This window comes from Mastigoproctus giganteus, chromosome 2 (genome assembly GCF_048544385.1).
Source record: "Mastigoproctus giganteus isolate SK-2022 chromosome 2, ASM4854438v1, whole genome shotgun sequence".
Classification (NCBI taxonomy): domain Eukaryota; kingdom Metazoa; phylum Arthropoda; class Arachnida; order Uropygi; family Thelyphonidae; genus Mastigoproctus; species Mastigoproctus giganteus.
In genome coordinates this window covers 186,036,605-186,053,283 of record NC_143576.1, presented here as the reverse complement: position 1 = coordinate 186,053,283, position 16,679 = coordinate 186,036,605, and the positions used below count along the sequence as shown (strand labels likewise).

Sequence of the window (16,679 nt, the reverse complement as noted above, 5' to 3'; positions counted from 1 at the left end):
TATTTGAGAAAAATGCCTGGTATATACAATTTTCATTCAACAGGTTAATTGATTTTGAATTGTTTCTGTGTTGATTACACCTATTTTTACTTTACAATATTATGCTGTTCAACTTCAGTGGTAGACACAAAGACATTTTATTCGGAATTAAGAACAAAGGGAGAAAACCAACCAAGCCAATCTCCTTAATTGTTTCCAGTGGGTTTCCTTCCTTGTAACATATAACAAGTTGTAGTTTTTTGATTTATTTCTCATTTTACACAATGTTATCAGTTATAGATGTGCTGGTGTTGCAAAAAATAATTGAAGTAAACATAACTCAAATTCATTTGATATAGTCTCTGTAAATTTTTAATTAAATAACAGCTACTTCTTTAGTGTGATTGAAATAAATAGTTTACTCTAGGGTACAGCAACCTAGGGAAACAAGCAAAGATCAATTTAATACTTACTAATATTAAATTGACAGTTGACTGTTTCCTCAAACAGTGGTTCCATTTGCATTGTTTTCATTAAATAGAGAGATTAAATATATACTTTACTGTCATGACTAAATCAAATCAAATCACATCACTTGGTAATTAATTACCCTTGTAAAGAACACATTAATATAGCCACTGATCAAAAATTCTTTATATAAAATTCAGTAGTTCTTTATTAAAAATTATTTTCCATATTTAATATCAGTATTCTTTGTTTATTTCCATTGTTAAATCTGTCTCAAACATTCCATATAAGACATAACTAAACTTATCTTTAATCCTTTTTTTTTTTTTTTTTACAGCTAAAAATCCAAATTTCACGTAATGCGAAATTGGATTCCCTTTTTATCCTTTGGGAAACTTATGCTAATGCTGGGCTAACATATTTAATTTTAAAGCCCAATGCTATTCATATATCTTTTTTTCTCTTAACTATAAACTTCTCTGGCAATGAAAAAATTAAATGGTGCTATGTGACAGTCAGTGTTATATTAAAAATTCATTGCTGCTGAACTAGCATGTGTGTGATGAGACAACCATGTATTTTAACAACAATAAAGCAGAAATTTTCTTGGTGAAATCAAGGCAACCGGCATATTTATAAATTAACAAACACATTAATTACATCAAAGTAAGTATCACATTAATTCTTGCTGTATTTTCTTCTTCTTAACCAGACAGAATTTCATGTAAAAGATTATCACAGTTTACATGCTTTAGTTTCCTTTCTGATATCAAGTAAAATATATAGAAGCAAGTGTAACATCAGCATTAATTCTTGCTGCAGTTTATCTTTGATAATTTAATTTATATATGCATGATTATTAATTGATAGATGGCATAAAAGTTTTGAAAATATAAATTTCAATAAGAAAGTTCAGCAAATTCTTCAATGTTTAGCAGCAGATAAAACACTGAGGAGCTTACAAACAACATGTTTCAAATATGCACACAGAGTTTTAATTTGTTATTACTTAGAAGTCTAGTGGAAAGTCACTTAGTGAATATTTTTATCTGATTTTTATGTGTACTGGAAATGAAAGTTTGAACAATATACAAACATTATATTTTGTTGTAAACTTGGAATCTAAGTCAGTCCTGGATACACGTGAAATGTGTGTAACAGTTTACAGAGATGACTCTGTGACTGAGGAGGGGAAACACCATCGCAAAACATCGATGAAGTCTGCACCAACATTCATTCAATTTGATTTACTGACTGTTTGAGAAATTGCTGAAAACATCTCATTTGTTTCAGTTCAGGCCATTCTGATTTTGGATTTGGGCATGGGTGTATAAAGCCAACTTTGTTCCATGTATCCCTATTTGAGATAAAAGAGACATCATTGAGTCCTCATTTCATCTGAGTTGTTCAAGTGAGCTCTGTCAGATCCTGAAATTTTAATCAAAATTATAACAGGTAAAGATTCATAGTTATGCAAACATGAACCAGGCCAGATACTGATTTTCAAAGCTCCTAATGGGAAACTTCTTCACTAAGGCCAAAAATGGTGCAGCAATCAAAATTATGTGTGAAGGTTATGCTGACTACATTTTAAAATTGTTGGGAGATACAGTTCATTGTAAATTGACTCAAGGAAAAAAAAAAAAAGGTTGGCTCCTTCACCATGACAATGTGCTATGTCACACCCAACTTATTCACTTGATTTTGCACTGTGTGATATTTGGATATTACATAAATTAAAACAGGATATGAAAGGAAGATGATTTGAATTAATTCAAGAAATCCATCAAAGAAGTGTTTGCAAAAAGAAGACTTCCAAAAATGTTTTGATCAGGCATGATGGAACAAGTGTGTCATTGCAGGATATTAAATTGAAGAATATTAATAATGTAAACATTTACACTGAATAAAATTAAATTTTTGCACATTTCCCAAACTTTTTGATCGATCCTTATATATATATATATATATATATATTTTTTTTTTTTTTTATGTAAACCCCAAACACGAGAGGTATTAGAATGTATAGTACTTAGTACCATGCTTGGGTTGGAGATTGAGAAGATGAAAGAAGATATTTGTTGACATTGGACTTGAACTTCTGTAGACTGTAATTTTCAGGAAATATGTATGAAGGAAGGTTGTTCCAGAAAACGGCAGTTGAATGAATAAACGAGGAAGATGAAAAGTTGGTTCTGTGAGTTTGAAGTTGGACAGTAAATGGATGTTGGCTGGTGGCGGCACGTGTTTGGACTGTTTTGAAAGAGAGAGCTGGAATTATAGAAGCCAATTCAGAAGAACAGTGCCCATGGAAGTATCTGTAGAAGAGGCATGCAGCAGAAACAGTACATCTATGAGACAGTGACTGGAGAGACTCTGTTAGAGATGAATCATTAATTAACCTAACTGCCCGCTTCTGAATGGAATCAAGAAGCTTGAGAGAGGTTTTGGGGGCACCACCCCAGATCTGAGAACAATATTCCATGGCTGGGTGGATTTGCGATTTATACAGAGTGAGCAGCTGTTTGGAAGAAAAGTAACGCCGAGAGCGAAAGAGAAAACCAAGTTTTTTAGATGCAGAGGAAGCAATATTTGTAATGTGCTTGTGCCAAGAGAGATTAGAAGTCAGGTAATCCCCAAAAGAGATATATCATTTTGCCTAGAAATCGGAGTATCACTAAAGATAAGCATAGGAGCAGAAGAATCCTTTTTGTGAGATATAAGACAAGACTGAGTTTTAGAAGGGTTGAAATCAACTAAGTTGTCTTTGCCCCACTGGAGAATTACCCAAAGATCGGCATTTAAGGAATTGGTAGCAGATTTTCAAGAAGTTGAAGCTGATTGGGCAGGACAAGGTTTCTCAAAATGGAAAGTGGAATGCAATGTGCTTTCATCGGCAAAACTATGGATAGGATTTCCAGTCAATGGAAGAAGGTCATTAATATACAAGAGGAAAAGAGTGGGAGAAAGAACTGAACCTTGTGGGATACCAGCATTAGTGGAGAAGTTAGAAGACAGAGAGCCATCTACCATCACCCTCAGTGAACGATCAGAGAGAAAACTGGATAACCAATTACTAAAAACAGTTGGCAAACCATAAGATGGAAGCTTGTTTAGAAGACCTATATGCCAAACACGATCGAAAGCCTTTGAGATGTAAAGCGCAACTACTTGTGTTTCACCGAACCTTTCTATTGAATTAGTCCATAAATGGGTAACATAAGCTAGAATATTACCAGTGGATCGACACTGACGGAATCCATACTGGCGATTGTTGATCAGACGGAAGGTTTCTAGGTAGTTTAAGAGTTGGCGGTTAATTGATTTCTCCGTTACTTTAGAAAGAGTATAGAAGTAATTGCAATGGGACGATAATTGAATGGGAGGGATTTGTCATCCTTTTTAGGAACTGGCTGGATATGAGCAAATTTCCAAGCGGAAGGAAAAACACCTTTGGAATAAGAAATTGAAAAAAGGCGGCAAAGAACAGGAGAAAGTTCAGGAGCACAGGTTTTGAGAACAAGTGGAGAAATACCATCGGGACCTGGAGCTTTCTTAGCATCAAGATTCATCAAAATCCTTCTGACATCCTTTTGATGGAGGACCACAGGAGGCATTGAATGGAATTCAATTGAATGGAGGCTTGAAGTTGTGAAACCCATGTTTAGTCTCTAGAGCAAAGTTTCCGGCATCCCCCTTCCCCCATACTTCTCCTTCAACCCATACACGGTACTAAGTACTATAGGTTTTGATACCTTTCGTGTTTGGGTTTTTCATAAAAAAAAAAAAAACATGAGTTGGAAGAAAAATGGGATGCTAGCAGGTCAGCTTTATCCTTGGCTGAAGTGACAACAGAACCATCTGGTTTGGACAGAGGTGGGAGCAGAGATGGGCAAAAGTTGCGGTCAATAGCTTTGGCAAGAGACCAGAATACTTGGCTACCATTAGGGCAAGAAGCAAGTTTTATACTCTTAGCCTGTTCAAACTCTAGTTGGGACTGATTAATAACTGCTTTACAATTGTTGCGATCTTTGGTGTAGGCAGAAAATGAAACTGGAGAATAAGAAACAAGCCAATTACGATATGGAACATTCTTCTTTTGAACAGCCTTAGCACATTTATTGGAAAACCAAGGTTTATTTAAAGGTCGAGATTTTAAAGTGGAGTGTGGGATAAAGGATTCCATTCCTGCAAGAATAATTTCACTGACACAATCTGAGCAAACGTTGACAACAGAAGTTTTGAAACAGTAATCCGACCAAGGAAAAGAAGAAAAGTCTCGCAGGTCATCCGATTTTGCATTCTTTTCAATGCCAAACAACATGAGGTTGGGAATAGCCATGAGATAAAGTTTCCATTGGAGAAGAGACAATCACCAAGTTGTGATCTAAAGTGCCTAAGGGACCTCTCACATCGACCGTGTACTTAGAAGGGTTGTTTGTGAGATAAAGATCAAGTGTATTGGCTGTATGATTAGGATTGTCCGGTATTCTTGTAGGTAAATGAACAATCTGTTCAAGGTCATTAGTAATTGCAAAAGCCTCAGCATCTCGACCAGGTGGGTCGGTGTGACTAGAAAACGGAAGCCAACTGGAGTTGTGAACAATCACCAATGAAAATTACCTCACTGTTAGGAAAGTTGGACTGGAGAAAGTCAAGTTGCAAAGAGAGAAAGTCAAAGAGCTCCAAGTGATTAGTGGAGTTGGGAGAATGGTAGAGACAACAGATGAATTTGACACAATGAGGTAGAGAGATTTTAAGCCAGAGAAGATCAAGGAGAGGAGATTCCAAATTGCCAAGTCTCTGAAGGGAATATCAGAACTGACATATGCACAAGTACCACCTTTGAGGCAAAAGGAATCGTACAGCAAATAATTTGGGCATCTGAGATGAGCAGTAGTTGAATTAACTGAGATTCTGTCAGAAAAAGTACATGGGGTTTGGCAGACTGCAAGTGGAAATGGACATCATTAAGATTAGAATTGAGACCACGTATATTTGTGAAATGAATTAAGAAGTGCTTGGGAGGTTTAGATCTTTTCGCAGATAAGCTTGCTCTATTAGTTTGACAATTCATGGCGTATTCAATATTAAGAAAAAAGTGGGTGGGACATGGTGTATGAAGTAATGAAATTTTTGGATTATGGCGTACACACGGTAAGAATATACCCAGATCATTGACATAACGTGGCTTTGACAATGCTCCCCACATACACACTACTCAGACTCCCTCCAGTCACCATCTGGCAGAGTAGAGGTAGCAAGATTATACACTAGCTGATCCGGAAGCCTCCTAGAGAGTTACCAATAGGTTTGGTCCGGTGTAATAACTAGCGGCCGGCTTGCGAACACTGTTTTAGAGCTGTACTCTCGAAATGTAAGGAAGATTGTATCTCGCAACGATGTTCATCATAACCTCAAAAGTCATCAATCATACTGCATGATGGAAGAGATAGGGAAGGGTTGACCGGAACTTAGCTCTAGAGACTAAACATGGGTTCCACCACTTCAAGCCTCCAATAAACAAAGTGGTGGTATTGCACCGGTTGATGAGAGTCATCTACCACCTAGTACTGCCTGGTAACATAGAGGGGCAGCATTTCTCCATGTGGTGTGGGCGCCACACCTCGACCCCTGCTTACGTTGGTTCACACCTGGGTGGTCACCCACCATGTACTTGTGCATGGAGGTTAAACCCAGGATTACTAACAGTCCCACCATCGTGAAGGTGCAAGCAGAGGATTTGGCTGTTACAGACTGTCCGGACTTCGCCGAAATTGGGTCCACTTGACTTGAGTGTCACCCGAATATCAGTTCCATCAGCATTTTAGACTCCCAGGTAGCTAGTACAAAATGAATGTATCCAGAATTCTTTTCCAGTACATTTTTTTTGTAAAGCCACATGTGAAGATCATGATCGAAACAGGCAATCAGTCTAACTGCATTGTTGATGAGAAACATCAGATCTGTTAAGTCTAAAAAATTCAGAAGTGGCTCTAAGAAGTCTTGGGTGTAATATGTCACTAAAGGAAATCCCAAATGTTGAAGTCCTTTTTAGAGGCATTCATGGATAGAAGAGATCAGACATCTTTCTGTTGCCCATGAAACAGTTATAGGCATGATTTCAAATTGTTAGGAAATTTAATATAGTAATGTATTGAGAAAAGGAATGTGAAATTTGAATAACACTAATTAAACTACATGAATTATCATTAAGTAAATTTTCTTGTGAATAAAATATTATAATAAGTAAATTAATCTCTCATACAAATCTTGTACAGTTAGTCGCAACTTTTAATCTTTCTTGATTAGATGTTATGACAAGATTCTGTATATGGAATCTATAAACATTATGTGCCAGTTATTAAGTAGTTCTATTATGTAGGGGTCTAACTTACTTATTGTAATACTTTATATACAATAAAATACATTTGATAAAAATTCACTTGGCTTAAGTTATGTTATTCATATTTCACATTTATTCATAAATATATTAAAATTAATGTATTGGTTGAAAAAGATAAAAAGCTACTAGAACTTCTGCACATGCCACACAGTTTTAATTACAAATTTCTAGTATTTTAACATAACTATAGTCACAAGTTTACTTGACAGAGCATAACATTAGAGAAAATACAATATAGAGGATTTGCAACTGGAAGTGGCCACCATTTTATATTGAACAAATAAAAAAAAAAAATTAGCTTTTTTATTTTTTTTATTAGCTTTTTTGTTAAAAATAGTGTTAAAATTAAAATGGACAAAAATCAAATAAGTTTCAGATTTGGCAACAGCCATTAAATATACACACCTTCTTGCTCAAAAGTAAATGTATTCCTTATGCAAATGCTTTAGATTAGTGGTTCCCAACCTTTTTTTTGTTGACCCCCCCTTTAGTAATAATAGCTTTTCCAGTGAACTCCTTTAGTAACAGTTTTTATTGTAAATTTTATTGTAAATGTATTATATAGTATATAATACATTTACAATAAAATCTGATTCTGATATTGTCATTAGTGTGTACTTATATTATTAATAGTAAAACATAATTCTTGAAAAAAAGAAAGAAAAGTCATTCATCTGAATCTAATAAAACTTTATTTGGAAGAATGAAATGCTTTCAAATTCAGCTTAATAGAGCAGGGATATAGTTTTTAATCTGGTTCTACATCAAGCTTTTTGTAGTATGTTGACTTTATCATGGTATAAGCTAACAATGCTTTACTTGCACATGTATGTACTTGAAAAGGAAATGAGAAACTGAATTGTTTTTTCATTTAAAAATTGATATTCCTGTTTTAAGCCTAACCAAAAGTTCATTAGTGACTTGAATGAAAATCAGAGGAAAATATTCTGTGCATATTATTGAGAAAGAATAAGGATACCATCAGCATTTAGTTTACTTAATCTATTTAAAGCCTTAAACACTTCAGTTAGATCTCCATATAGATGCCTAGTTTGCAGATGTTGAACTCAAGTCTTTCCTACTAAGTATACCCTTTTTTTATCCATACATTGATATTCATGCTCTTCTTTGCACCTTTTCCAACAGATCCACATCCTTCCTAAAAGGAGAATTCCTGACCAGTATTCAAGGTTCTGCCTAATATTTGCCTTATGAAATTGTTGATATAATAGTAATTTTTGATAAAATTATGATTTTCCATGAATCAGAATATTACTCTTGTCATAAGCTATTCCAAATGATTGATACTAGTTAGTTAATTAAAAATAAAAAAATTCACTGTATGTAGTAACATATAAAAATATTTTTGCGTGGGCTGCTCAAAATGATTACAGTAGAATCTCCTTAATAGTTCAAGTGACCTAAATTTTCATGTTTTGTGGTAATGAGGTTTGTAGTAACAACATCCACTAAAAGTGCTAAGTTTACCATTTTTTTTTGTAATACATGTAATAATAACAGGAAATAACAATCCTACTAAGTATACTCTTTTTTTTTATCCATACATTGATATATTGAAATATTGAATAGAATATTTATAGTAAATATGAAAAATAAAAACAATAGCAAAAGCCTTGTCTAACAATAAGAAGAATAATAATATTTTTGTTTGGCTTTTCTTTTATTTATAAAATAAATTAAAAGAAAAGAAACAACCTAATTGAAATAAAAGTATAGCATGTATGTAATCAATATTACAAGTAGTAAAAGAAGAATTACAGTCTTAATATTAAAGGAAACATTCAAACTGATTAACTGTTTAATCTAACTAAAGAAAGAATCTAATTTATTTTGCACAGTTTTTGTTTTATATATATTCTTAACTACAGCACATACATCATCAAATGCAATATGTAGTTGTTTTTTTTATCAGTGTTACTCGTCAACACCTTCTCTATTATATTCGACATTTTGGGCATCTTTTTTAGAAGACTGTGTGCTTCACTTTCATCACTGGTAACAAAAACTTTGTTGTTTGGCTTGGTATTCAGCAGTTTTTTTTGCTGTGATAGCAACTTTATTATCCACCTTAAACTCCTCAAATTTGCTATCAAAATCCATACACTCCTTCAGTGTCCCCCATTTCTCAGATTTGTACTCTGCAGGAGCATATCACACATTGCTGTCAAGTTCATTTTCTGGTTCACGTTTTTTGATAATATTCTCTCCAAAGCTACACTTTCTGAATTAGTTGATTATTACTTGAAGCAATACTGTCCCAAGAAATAAAAATATTTCTGATAGCATCCCAGAAATTCCACTTTGGTTGCAAATTGTTCCTGCTTATATTGGAAATAGAGTACCTTATCAACAAATTATCAGGCAGTCTCTTATGCTCTCTTGAGGTAATAATTAACGCCTTAATCCAGTGGCTACATAAAACCTGTGGCACTGGGAAGTAAAACAAGGGCAGTATATTTGTCAACTTAAGTCCTCAGCAGAATGTGCTGTGTAACGATCTGGAATCATCAAAATGTTCCTTTTTTCTGAAGCCATTCTTCTGTCCACTCTCAATAAAGACTGGAAAATTTTTACTGTAAGTCAAGCACTTCAGTTGGCCCTATAATCACATGAAAGGTGGTTAACTCCTTTAAAACATCTTTGCTTGGAAGATTTACAGGTTCAGTTTTGTACTACTATTTGCATTGGTAGCATAACAGAATAGCGATTCTGTTTACTTAATTTTACAACATTATACCACTCTTCCTTGAAGAGCAAGTACAGTAAACCCTTGCTAATCCAGATTAATTGGGGGGAGAGGTCATCTGGATTAAGTGATAATCTTGGTTAGTGAAGAAGAAGATAGCCCTAAAAGACAAAAAAAACTTAGAACACAAATAAATGGTAAATTTAATCATAATAATGATAGTACTGATGAAAATAAATAAAAAAAATATCATGAAGAGCTTTTATTTAAAAACTATAAAAAGACAATACATTGATAGAAGACTCAGAAGTTGTACTTGTTTTTGAATGTAATAATGCAGGTTTGAAGAAACTCAAGTTTTGTCTGAACAGACCTCTGCTGCTGTTATTTATTTAGGATCTCCCTCACAGTTCTTAGGTGTTCATAATACCTCTGCAATTTTTAATTTATTGAAGAGTCCACAAAATGATTACTGCCTCAATGCCATCTCTTGCAGAGCTAAGAAGTTACTTCTTAATTGTAGGTTCTTGTAGTTCATCTAGTTCATTATCTGATTCTTCTTTCGTAGCAGAATCCTTAATAACATCCACAGTAATTTCTTCCTCTATCAGAAGCTGAAATCTAGGATCTCCTTCCAGTTCAAGCCTATCTAGGATTTTTTCTTGTACTATTTCAGTCTCTCCAGCTGCCCTCAACACAGTCTGAAAATCCTCTCGCTCTAATCTCTTAAAGTCAATATCACCATCTGCATTTTGCAAGAGGTTTTTTCCAGTCATTCACCAAAGTTTCCTTTTTAGTGACCCTCCATACATTGGCTCAGTTGAGAATAGTACACTTGATATTGTTTGATTTGATATTTTCCAGCATTCTTCTTCCTCTTATGTCGATATCTTAATCCATTCTGTCTTCTAACACTACGATCACCTCATCAAGGAACTTGTGCTCGTAGAGCCTCTTGCAGGCCATAATGATGCCTTGGTCCCATGGTCTGTATTAAAGCAATTGTGTTTGGCGGCAAAGCCAAATTTATTTTACCATCTTTACTGGACATATTTTCAATATCTGGATGTGCAGGGACATGGTCAAGGATTAGAAGTGCTTTAATCTGGTAATCTGAAAATTTCAACACTTCTTTCTGGTACCTCTTGACTTTGGGTATGAAGTGGTTATGGAACCAATTCTTTGTAATTTCTTGTGTGAACCAAGCATTTTGTGAGTTGTAGTAGACAACAGGCAATATGCATTTACAGTCTTTTAATGTCCTTGGATTCTTAGCCTTGCCAACCACAACAGACTTTAGCTGATGAGTTCCATCTGCATTGACACAAAAGTGCTGAAACTTCTCCTTGCTCTTTTTCCACCCTGGTGTTGATTGTTCTGTACAAGAGGCTTGTATTTTCTGGTGACCATGCCAAAACAGTCCCATTTCATCAGTGTTATATATTTGAGAATAATGAATACCTGATTGTATTATTTTATTTAATTTTTTTCGAAATGGCTCAACACCTTCAACATCACCAAAATTTTTATATTAGGGATATGGTGCCTTTGTCTAAATCACCACAGCCAGCCTGAACTGCAAGTAAAATTGTGTAACTTCAAATGCTTAGCACACTTATCTGCTGCTGCCTTTAGCTTAACATCATGCACACCAACACCACTTTGATCATTGCTGTGAATACCACTTAAATACAGCTTCTTCAAGCAACAGGTCTTTTGGCTTTTTAATGTCTGTATTTTTGATAAGCTGCTTTTATCACTCCCCACATTGAATTTTAAAGCAAATGCCTTTATAGATTCTTTCCATTTTTTAATATCTAACACAGTCTGTTGGCAAATATGTGTTTCCAGGAACACCATTTTCAAGTTGTTCTATCACTTTGAACTTGTTAATGATACAGTAATACCCCGAAGTTACGCGATAGGTGGGTCCGACGAAAATCGCGTAAGTCGAATTCGCGTAAGTCGGGGTACAACTTTGCATATAAATACGTATAAATTTTGCTTAATTGGGTCCAAGGACTAACAAAAACACTAGTTTAGAAGAAAAATATTAATAAAATTGCAGTTCTTTATACATATTAATACAAAATATGTATTAAAAAAAACAAATGACTTACGTAAAAAAGTTATTTCGATGTCGATGGCTTCATAAAATCTAACAAATTCGTCTGACGACACAGCGCGTTCTTTTTTTCACGCAGAATTTCTTCGTAGCAAGCTAATAATTTTTTTATTCCTTGCTTTGTAGCTATAACGCGTTCTTCGTTGGAGTCTGTTTTCTAAAATTTTTAAGCCCTTTACAATTGAGTCCTTTTCAATTTTCAACCTGTCAAGTTTGCAATTGTCGTGTGCTTTTCGCCGTTGCTTCATTTAGGCCTGTAGCACGTGCAATATCACATGGTCTTTCATTTCGCTCAAAGCGTTTCACAATTTCATATTTTTTCTCTATCGACAGAGGTGGACTGGCCATAAGCCTTACCGGGGAAACCCCGGTGGGCCAGTGTGATTTTGGCCATAAACCATAGTATGACGCCACTATAAATTTTCCCGGGTAAGAATTTTTGACCCAGTCCGCCTCTGTTTATCGATAATTGCTTTTCTTTTTCTCTCTGAATCTGCAGTGTCTTCACCAGGACGCTTCCTTTTCACACCTTTTAATTAAGTATTTTACTCATTTTTAGGGAATAAAGCACAATTACAAAACGAGGTGGCACTCTTGATACACATAAACAAAGCTGCGCGCATGTAGCAACTGAATAAACAACACCATAAAGGCAGAGATACACTATTAACACCTCACATTTCTAGGGGTTACTACCATAAAACAATAAAAATCCAGTTGCGTTTCTGCTAGTGGAATCTGTTATAAACTGGTAGTAAACTCGATCTAATTGCATTTGCGATTATACCGATAGCTGGAATTGTGTTGGTTTTTACGTTATTATGGTAAAATGTGTTTCCCCTTCACTGATATAAAAAACATAAAAGCAGCAAAGTTGAATTTTGTTCATCTTTCGCTCTCATTCTCCGCCGTCTCACCGTATATCGATAACATATGAAAAACGACCTTGAAGATAGTGGGCGGCAGCGTTGCCAAACGAAAAAAATCAAGAACCGCGTAACTCCGAGTTCGCGTAAGTCGGGGTAGCGTAAGTCGGGGTATTACTGTACTTAAAGTAACGTGGTTTCTTTTTTATTCCACTTTTCATTTCTTTTAGAACCCATATTTATATAAAATGTTAACTTATGTACATATATACATATAAAGAAGTACCCAAATGAAGAAATATAAGTAATGACGTTTGTCCATCCATCCAACTCAGTGTCACCAACAATGCTGAACAACACACAAGACAATGCCTGACCAATTTGATTGGATACTATGATGCAGTTACAAAAGAACTGGATGCAGGGAATAACTTTGATATCATATACTTGGATCTTAGAAAGGCTTTTGATACTGTTGCACATGGAAGACTGCTGCACAAATTGGAGCAGTGTGGCATTGGAAGCAAATTGCTGCTATGGATAAAGGGGTGGTTGAGGGGGAGAAGACAGAGTGGTAATTAATGGACACTGCTCATCATGGACTAATGTTATTAGTGGAGTCCCTCAGGGTTCAGTATTGGGTCCTTTATTGTTTTCTGTATTTATAAATGATATTGATGATGGTATATCAAGCTTAATGTCCAAGTTTGCAGACCATACGAAGGTTGGCAGGGTTGTCAAGGACACTACTGACACTATGCTGCTGCAACAGGATCTGGAAAGGTTGAGCAGATGGGCTGAGAGGTGGCAAATGAAGTTTAACATTGACAAATGTAAAGTACTGCATATGGGAAACAGCAACCCCAGAGCAACGTATCAACTCTGTGGTACTACACTAACAGTGGTAGAGAATGAAAGGGACCTGGGGGTGGTTGTGCAGGCAGATATGAAGTTCTCTGAGCAGTGCAGACGGGCTGCAAGAGTAGCTCATGGTGTATTGTCAATGATATATAGGAATTTTTCTAGCAGGGATAAGGAGGTGATTATTCCCTTGTATAAGGCAATGGTCAGGCCACACCTAGAGTACTGTATACAGGTCTGGAGGCCTCATTTCAAGAAGGATGTAGAGCTGCTGGAACGAGTACAGAGAAGGGCAACAAGATTAGTGAATGGAACAAAGGGGTGCTCTTACGAAGAAAGGCGTAAGTTTTGCAAATTACAGTGTCTGGAGACTAGGCACCAGCGAGGTGATCTGATAGAGGTGTACAAAGCCTTGAATGGTTTGAGCATGCTCAATGCTGATGGGATTCTTCCTCTTGCTCAGAATAATCACCTGAGAGGGCATAAATTCAAATTGAGGAAAGACAGATGTAGGATAGATGTGCAGAAATTTGCCTTTAGCCAGCGGGTGGTTGGTAGGTGGAACAGACTTCCATCCCTTGTCGTGGAAGTTGATAGCCTAAATAAGTTTAAGGCTCAGCTGGACAGGTATTTCGAATGAACAGAGGGGTGAAGTGGAAGTGGTTATTTTTTATTTATTTATTTTACTTTATTTTTTTTTTTTTGGCTGATGCTGCATAAGCTTGCTTTCTTGCATCAAATGCCTCTACTAATGCTAATGCAATGTATGTTTCATCTCTCTCCATGCAGTCGATCAGTCTGTAGTCAGTGACTCATCTGCCTTCCTAAATCCCATGTCTCAAGTTACTGAACTGTGAACAGAATTTTTCATATTTCAATCTTGATTATCTGACATCCAATTAATCGTAACCAGATTAGCGAGGGTTTACTGTATTTTGTTTGACAGCAAATTATAAAATATACCCATCTCATCAGGATTAAAAATATCCTTTGGCACATGATTTTCAAGAATGGGCAACACAGAACACAGCCAGTCTGTAGCCTTTTCTTTGTAAGCTGATCCAGACTTGCCACAAAAATTTCATTAAATTAAGTTATTCCTGTTCTTAAATCTTTGAAGCCAGCCACTGCTACATTTGAAGTTACTAATTTTGTGTTGAGCTAGATAATTTTTTTTCTTGCACAGTTGGACTTTATACTAGGTCGTGCACTTCAAGCTTCTTTTTTTTTTGGTTTCCCAGTATCATAGACAAATTAGTTAAAGCAATATTGTATTCTTAGGTAATGCTCATTTTTAGTTTGTTCCATCCTGTCAATCTCTTGTATAATTTTCAATTTAATTTTAAGACTTAATTCTCTCTGTTAATGGTTTGTTGTTATAATGCTTTGTTGCTAGGTATTAACATAAATACACTCCGAATTAATTTAATGGCACAAACTCTGAAATTATATCAGCTCAGATTCTTTTAAAATTGGCACATAAAAATAGATTATAAAAAGACCTTTTGAACAACAATTACAACTAACCTGGAATTGATGTTTTGTATTAACCATATAAAATGACATTATTTCTCACAGGATAAAAATGGACTTTGTAATACATATTAACAGAATTTTGTAATAAATGAATATGTTTATGTCAAAGTCTGTCCTTTCTCAGGAGACCAATATGTTCTTCATACAAATGAGAATTTTTGTATAAACTGAGTTTGTATTCAAGAGATTCTGCTGTATATTGTTTAATTTTTTTCAATAGGTATTTTAAATTGGCAGCCTTGTTACTTTCTATTACTGTAGTTATTTTTTTCTTTTATATCATTAACTTATGAGAATAGCATTTACAAGAAAATATTTAATTTTGATAGGTGATACAGCTGGAGAAAGTTCGCTAAAACACGAGGCAGCGACTCCATCTGATTCTGAAACAAGTGCCCAAATTGAAATACGGCGGAGGAGGCTTCAAAAATTTGCTCAAGAAAAGCAAGAAACGGCTGATAGGTCTCAAACTGACACGACTGATACACCTCCACCTGATTAATGATGTTAAAAAAATATTCAAAATGTGTGATTAAATCTTTGTAAAATATGTTACTACATGGCCTTTTGAATTGTGAACTTGAGACAAGTCTCTCATTTATGTGTTTGGGATAATAAAAAAAAAAAATAAAATAAATAAAAGCAAGTTTTTCCAAATTGGAGAAAAAAAGGACAATACCAATACAAAAATTAATTTCTTTTTGTATATTAGTATTTATTGTATTTTTTGTTAATAAATACCCTGTGACATTTCCTTTTATGTTGAACCTCAAAGAAATGGGCGTTTCATAATTTTTTTTTTTTTTTTTTTTAAGTTTTGGATTTTTCAGTCCTGTTTACTAAATATTGTATGTGATACTTTATTGGATATAATATCCTTTCAAATTTGCATACTAATTGAGATGTGGGAGACTATGTATTATGTTTGGAGAGGCAGTGTGTTAAAATTAGTGTTCTGTAATCTAGCAGTTTTCTATGACCGTGTGGTTCATCAAACTTCACATTTTCAAATGTCAGTAAGTAGTCCTGGCTATATTACTTTGTAGGAAACTTTAAAGTACTTTAAATTTTTAGAAAAGAATGGTGTTTTTTTGTAGGAATGACAAGAGAGACTTCTTTTTTTTTTATTAGCTGAGAGAAATAAATGTTACCTCAGAAACTTGAACAGAGGCCAAGTGTACTTCGTGATACTTGCCAACACTAAACATGGTATTGGTATCCAAAGTGAGTGAGTAAGAAGTTGCTAAGCTGTATTCTTACCTTATGCTAATTTTTTTATTGGTTAAACCCTGCTGCTGTTTTCTTTTCATTAATTGCCTTCTGTGATCTGAAAAATGAAGATATTTTGGATATGCTTAGTATTCTACTTTTTAAGATCAGTTTTAATTTTTTTTTTCTCAAATACATTGATAAATGTTAGTATTTGGGTGTGTGTTGTCTGTTAGCAGTTATTTGCACAAAATGCCAAGAAATCAATAGTTGATAAGCTTCATGCTACAGAGGTTTGCAGAAAACATACCCATAGTGCAAAGCATAAGCATCATTTTATGTACTTTAGCCAAAGTGCAAACTAAGTTTGCTAGAAAGTGATGATTCTGTGTGGAGTACAATATTAACATAATTTTGTACAAAATGCTGATTTCAAACGATTCTCCTATATATATAGCATATACAAAACTAGTTCTATTTTTGATATGCAGTTCACTTTTCCATTGTTGTGTGTACTTTTCA

The 16,679-nt window shown here is 34.7% G+C and overlaps 1 protein-coding gene across 2 annotated transcripts in view; it reads left to right on the top strand.

Annotated features, from left to right (window-relative positions):
- sip3 (septin interacting protein 3) overlaps nt 1-15,594 on the top strand; it is a 224,242-nt gene extending 208,648 nt beyond the window's left edge. For both annotated transcript variants that reach the window (XM_090368846.1, XM_090368847.1), the window contains exon 14: nt 15,278-15,594. In XM_090368846.1, the coding sequence (XP_090224972.1) occupies nt 15,278-15,450 (173 nt within the window). In that variant the 3' untranslated portion in view covers nt 15,451-15,594. The remainder of the gene's footprint in view (nt 1-15,277) is intronic.
- Nucleotides 15,595-16,679: the final 1,085 nt, after the last annotated feature.